The sequence below is a fragment of the Aegilops tauschii genome, chromosome 4 (genome assembly GCF_002575655.3).
Source record: "Aegilops tauschii subsp. strangulata cultivar AL8/78 chromosome 4, Aet v6.0, whole genome shotgun sequence".
Classification (NCBI taxonomy): Eukaryota; Viridiplantae; Streptophyta; class Magnoliopsida; order Poales; family Poaceae; genus Aegilops; species Aegilops tauschii.
This window is the reverse complement of record NC_053038.3, coordinates 96,061,196-96,067,451: the sequence shown is the minus strand read 5'-3', so window position 1 is coordinate 96,067,451 and position 6,256 is coordinate 96,061,196. Positions and strand designations below refer to the sequence as shown.

Below are 6,256 nucleotides of genomic sequence, written 5' to 3'. Positions count from 1 at the left end.
AAATACTAAAAAAATTGAGTACACCCATTGAACTAATTATGGATGCAAAAGAACCATGTGAATCAGAGAATAAATCAGATTTAGATCAAATACATTTGAAAATAATTGTGCCAATGTTTAATCATTTTGATATGACCTCTAATCTTGGTGATGATTCTATGTTGAATGACTTGTTGCGTGTTTGCTTATTTGAACATGTTGTAGCATATAATTATGAAACTATTAACGCTTACTCACCAACATTGGGATGGTTTAACGATGAGCATTGTCAATCTTTTCATATGAATAAGAGCTTAACTTATACATGCAAATTAAGTTGCAATATTTTTATGCCTTTTACTTCTTGTGAAAGTTACTCACTTATAAATGTGTCACATGAACAAAAGTTGAGGGAAATAAAAATGGATGACATATACATATACAACATGTACACCTTGTCTCTTTTGTTAGCAACGTTTCAGATTAAGCAACGACGATGATGGCTTTGTTTTCAAGAAGGGGAGGATGATGAGGACATGGCTACCGTGAATATAATCACAAATATTGCATACGCGTATTTATTTGAGGTGATTTCTGATAAAAATTATGCAATAATTTATTTATGATATGCGGAGCAAAAATACTTCACCTCTTTCTGTTTCATGCCTAATTGCAGAACTTCCAGATACTTGTACAATTCGCATATGAAGATAAGGGAAAAGAAGACATTCTTGTGCTGTTCAAGAAGTTCTCTCACGTCACGTTTAGCACAAGGGAAGATATAGTCCAAGTCTCTCACGTTCTGGACTCAGATTCGGACTGCACAGACATACCTGATGCAAAACGTCAATATCTCTTTCATCCTGACTCCGAATTAGGTGATTCTTTGTTTGTTGGAGAGTAGATTTCGTGCACTTTCTAACCTAATTGGATTCACCTTCAAAGACGAAATAATCTGACGATGCAGCAGAATCCGAGTCAAACTACAAGTCCAAAGGTGTTGCATCACCTCCACTTGGGCCCATGAGTCTTGTACGACCTAGGTTTAGTTTTAGCCTACCTTGGGACGTCCTCCCACCTCCTTGGCCGCCACCCCTTGCTCCTATATAAGTAGATCCATCTAATAGCTTTTTTTCTTGGATTTGTTTAGTTAAAAGTTAGCCATTGCAACTTCGTGTACTTCGTTTGTGTCCAACGATCAGACCAAGACCGCTTTCGTATCCCCACCCTTATCAATACTTCATACATATTCGCAATATTCAGATTGCTTTTACCATATTCTTGCGTGTTCTTCGATTGCTTGCAGGAATAGACCTTCGTGGTCAGGTTGATCGTGCTCTGGCGTGGTTAATAACCTCAGAAGATTGGTTTAGCAGTTGTTACGATGCAACGTCATTCACATTTATAGTCGGATCGTTAAAGTCGTTCTCCACCAAATTGATAATTATCATCTCATCGAAATATCAGGACACCCTTGCCCCTATCACTCATACCATGAAAAAGGAATAGAGAGAAGATTGGTGTAATGGATAATGTATTGCTTGAGCCTTGTGAGCATATATATAGAAATACATGATCTATTTAAAGTATAAGATAAGATAGAATAAATCTTACGTTATCCTATCTTTTCTAACTAATCATGATACTCAACGGAAGCTACTACCGCCACAACCAATGATGCATAGCTTGAACAATACTAATCCGAAATTCGCAAAAGGGGATAATAAACTGCAAACAATACAACACTGCAGGTTGAAATTTTAAAAAATGAAACCGAAAGCCCTCTTGGCAGTTGGCACGTACCCTTGCCGCCGATGCCAAGGGGTCCGTCCGCGCCGCGGAGACCGACAAGGCAGCAGCAAAACGCACGGACCAGTTGCTCGCTCCCTCCCGGCAATCACCGGAACGCCACGTACACCCGCTAGCCCCCAAGCCGCCGGGGCCCACATGTCATTAATTTTCAAGTAAAGCGCAAGGAACAGCCAAACAGCGACCGCACAGCGACAGGGGGTGCTCTTTTTCTCGGAACCACGCGGCGTTCCTTCCACGGCCAACGCAGAGTTACCGTTTCGCCCCTCACCCTCCTTTTCCCATACACCCGCCTCATGCACCAGAGACACATCGCGCCGTCGGTACCACGGGCACATTCGCACCCTCTGGCTGCACCATCCTAGACCGGGTTCAGTCAATCTTCGGTGCCCCCCGAGGGGAATTACTGCCACTTCACACCGCCGGATATTCTTCACCTCCCTGCACCCACCGCACAAACCACAGGCCGTATCAACCGTGTACTCTGCCTCGTGATGCGCGCGGGCGGCATCGAGTTCATGCACCGGGTCCACGCTGAAGCGAGCCGCAGCCTCCGCCCTTCCTCCCCACTTTGACTCTTGTACCAGCCCCCCCACCTCGAGCTCCCCCCCCCCCCGACGCATACGCCCACCCGCATCTACTCCCCCTCCGGCTCCGAGCGAACCACGCGCCGACCTTGACCGCCGCCATGGACCCTCGCTTCCCGCCGCCGGCGCCGTCCTCTGCCGGTGGTGCGCCGCGCGGCCACCGGCGGGCCCACTCCGAGACCTTCATCCGCTTCCCCGACGCGGACCTGCTGCTCGACCCGGACAGCGACTTCTCCTTCTCCGACCTCGACTTCCCCTCCCTCTCCGACGACTCCCCCGCCGTCTCCTCCGACCCCACCCCGCCTCCCCCGCCGCTGCCGCCGCAGCAGCAGGGGGCTGCCGCGTCCCCGTCGCCGGCGCCGCGGCCGCCCGGTGGCGGGGGCGCGCATATGAGGAGCCTCTCGCTCGACGCCGCCTTCTTCGACGGCCTCGCGCTGCAGGGAGGAGGCGGAGGCGGGGCTGGGCATAAGAGGAGCGGCTCCATGGATGGAGCCAGCTCGCCGTCGGACGGCGAGTCTGCGCTGTCCGGTGGGCTGCCGGACTACGCCAAGAAGGCCATTCCCGCGGAAAGGCTCGCTGAACTCGCGCTCCTCGACCCCAAGCGCGCTAAGAGGTGAGGTCCTCTTCAGCTCTTCCCCTTTCGCTTTATCCGTCGAGCGAAGCTTGATAGATCCAAAGGGTAGTTTGCTGCTAGTTCTAGTGCCCTGCGTTACTGGCATCCAGCTCCTTGCTCGTGCTGCTTAATTTTTAGTTTCCAGGGTTTCCTGTGGTTCAGTCGAGTTATATTTTAGGTGTGGTTTCATGGCGGTAGTCTCTGGTATGCAGGATTCTGGCCAACAGGCAGTCGGCCGCGAGGTCCAAGGAGAGGAAGATCAAGTACACCGGCGAGCTGGAGAGGAAGGTGCAGACGCTGCAGACAGAGGCGACCACGCTCTCTGCACAGCTCACGCTTCTTCAGGTGTGTATAATTGATCTGTGTTGTTTGTAGTCCATAAACGCAAACTATGGCAGCATGATTGCTTGAGCCAAACCTAATTAATTGACTAGCTGAAGCCAGTATTCTGTCTGATCAGTCTACATTAGTTGGTTGCTTTCCTTAATTGCTGGACAAGTGTGGAAACTGCATTGGTAACACTTGTATGAACCTGACTAACTCAAAGCTTGCGTCCTGAAAGAAGCAACTAGGATAAACAAACGGTTGCCTTCGCTTACAACTTCTTGTCATACTGCTTTAATATCTTAACTTATCTGTTCCCCTCATGAACAGTTCTAATTACTACAGTTGTTGACATTTCTATGAGCATTTCCTTTGAAAAACAGTACTAGCTATTTTCTCTTCTTAAGAGTTAATAAGGACATTCTCTTTTTTATTCTCTGAAGAGAATTTTGTAATATTACACTTTAATGCTGTTCACTTTTATTTTATTATATCTGAGGGTCACAACATATACTGGGTCCGAGATGATGTGTTACCCTCTGTTTTCTGAATCTCATCTTCCATTCGGTGAAGATTGTGTTTTTTGACCCCACCACTTAGTTGTTTCCAATTGTCGAGTTGGTAGAGCTTTTGATAATTGACTGTTCAAGTGTAGTGGATGACATGATCCTAATGAGTTTAACTCTCCGTTTGATAGTTAGTTTACACATATTGCTGTCTGTCACTACGAAATACAGATATCACTTCTGCTTCCTGAGGACTCACCATTTTGTTACCAACTTGTTTTCTTGCTTGTCTTACTTTTGCTTGTTATAGTATATAGATCTTAGGATGCATCCACCCACCTTTAATGAATGTATAGGATAAAATTTTATCATAATTATGTTGAAAGCTTCCTTGCTACACTGAAGCTATAAACTATCAGTCTATGTGGAGAAAACTTGTTGCACTAGGTTAGCTCCCCAAGGTTGATTTGTTGTTTTTATGGCAATCGATAAAAAAATATCATGAATCAAGTACTTCTCTACCTGTATATACTGCCTATTTTCTTTTTGTTTGAATTCTTTCCTTACTAGAGAGGGGCCCGGGGGCTGGAAGAGAAGAACCTTACAATACTACTCCCTCCGTCCCAAAATAAGTGTCTCAAGCTTAGTACAACTTTGTACTGTACTAAAGTTAGTACAAAGTTGAGACAGTTATTTTGGGACTGAGGGAGTAAATTACATGAGGGAGTACAGTACAACTTTGTACTGTACTAAAGTTAGTACAAAGTTGAGACAGTTATTTTGGGACTGAGGGAGTAAATTACATGAGCATGTAGTGGATTTCCTGTATAGCCCTTGAATAGCTAACTGTTGATTTCTAGTTACACACAGATATTGTTAAGGAAAACGTATGACACACATACATATAAATGAATGCTCTGGAGCATAAAAAGCTAGGAACGCAAGCGGACGCGTCCGTGTTGTCCGCGACAGCAGGAGAGGAACTAATGTGTTGTTGCTTTAATAGTGGTGCTGCTCTAATTATACGCTTGTGTATGTATGCGGACACTGTCCGCCTGCATCCCTATACAAAGCTGGTCCTGTAGTTGATGTGACTACTACATGATTTGTTGCACCCAAAAGTAGGTGGGATAATGCAGGCGCCTCTGCTTGATGGCTGGTCATGTCAAAAACAGGGGAAGTGATGGTCTATTTGAAAGCTAATTTGATTGAAGATGTTGGAACCAAATGGGTGGTGTTAGGGTGAAGCTTTGGCTTGGTGGGCAGGGAGATAGTAACAGAAGATTCATCTTTTTCTCTAGAAAGCTTTGCCAGTGCTGAACATCTTATTTACGCTGGAAAAGAAATAAGCAAGCGAAAAAGATTTATTAAGACCTGATCCATAATCAATACTAATAAAATTTTGTATTAGAGCTAGTGAACTTTGTATTCTTGGTAATGCTATTTTCTGAGTATGACGACATCAAATTTATACTCCACTGGCAGTTGTGTTTGTGATTGCTCATCAGGCCTGTGACTGTGATAACCAATATTTTGTTCCATCATCTTACAGTCTCTGTGTTGATTTTTTTTTTTTGTAACCCAGAGGGATACCTCCGGTTTAACTGTTGAGAACAGAGAGCTCAAACTCCGGTTGCAGTCCATGGAAGAACAAGCGAAACTTCGAGATGGTATGTCCTAGTCTTGTTTTCGAAGTTTGCTAGTCGTTGTAATATATAGGCTCAGAACAAAAATCATCCTGTTCCGTGAACATTTAAGGCATCTGAGGGTCGACCAGTGATCAATCAGTCACCTTGTGACCATGTATCTGTTCCGTGCAGCTCTAAATGATGCCCTCAGAGAAGAAGTCCAGCGGCTTAAGATAGCGGCAGGTCAAGTTCCAAACATGAATGGAAACCCCTTCGGCGGAGGGCTGCAGCAGCATCAGCAACAGCAGCAGCAGATTCCGAACTATTTCTCGCAGCAGCAGATGCACTACCAAGGTCATCCGCATCACCACCCCCAAAACCACTCCCAGAATTCTTCGAATGGAGGCCAGTCGCTGAGTGGTCAGTCTCTAAGCGACTCCATGGATTTCATGTGAGGAGTCTCTGGGCAACCTCGGGGCGCATACCGACCACAGTTCGGTAGCTGTAAAGATAACTGATGTATACTGTATGCACATGAATCATTCGTAGGGTAGCTAGATGTTCTTTGTACCATTAATCAAGAAAATTCATCCGTGTGTGTCGCAGTTGATCATCTCTCTTTCTTTTGGGGTTCATGCATGCCTTAGCCTGAAGTCTGAACGAACCATGCTTGACATGTTCCCTGTAGTTGTCACCCTGTAAAGGTGTTATAGTGAATGGAATGGTTTCTGGTTGGAGGTCTTGAATTTTTCTGGTTTCCGGTTGGTGACTGGTGTCTGGTAAGCAGGTGCCGTCAACTGGCGGTGCATA

At 45.7% G+C, this 6,256-nt stretch overlaps 1 protein-coding gene across 1 annotated transcript; it reads left to right on the top strand.

The window, feature by feature from the left end:
* The first annotated feature begins 2,379 nt into the window (after positions 1 to 2,379).
* On the top strand, positions 2,380 to 6,192 carry LOC109762267 (transcription factor VIP1). Its single transcript, XM_020321093.4, has 4 exons — positions 2,380 to 2,988; positions 3,201 to 3,333; positions 5,404 to 5,488; positions 5,639 to 6,192. The coding sequence occupies exons 1-4, from the start codon at positions 2,477 to 2,479 to the stop codon at positions 5,899 to 5,901; spliced, it is 993 nt and encodes a 330-aa protein (XP_020176682.1). The 5' UTR covers positions 2,380 to 2,476; the 3' UTR covers positions 5,902 to 6,192.
* The last annotated feature ends 64 nt before the right edge of the window (positions 6,193 to 6,256 follow it).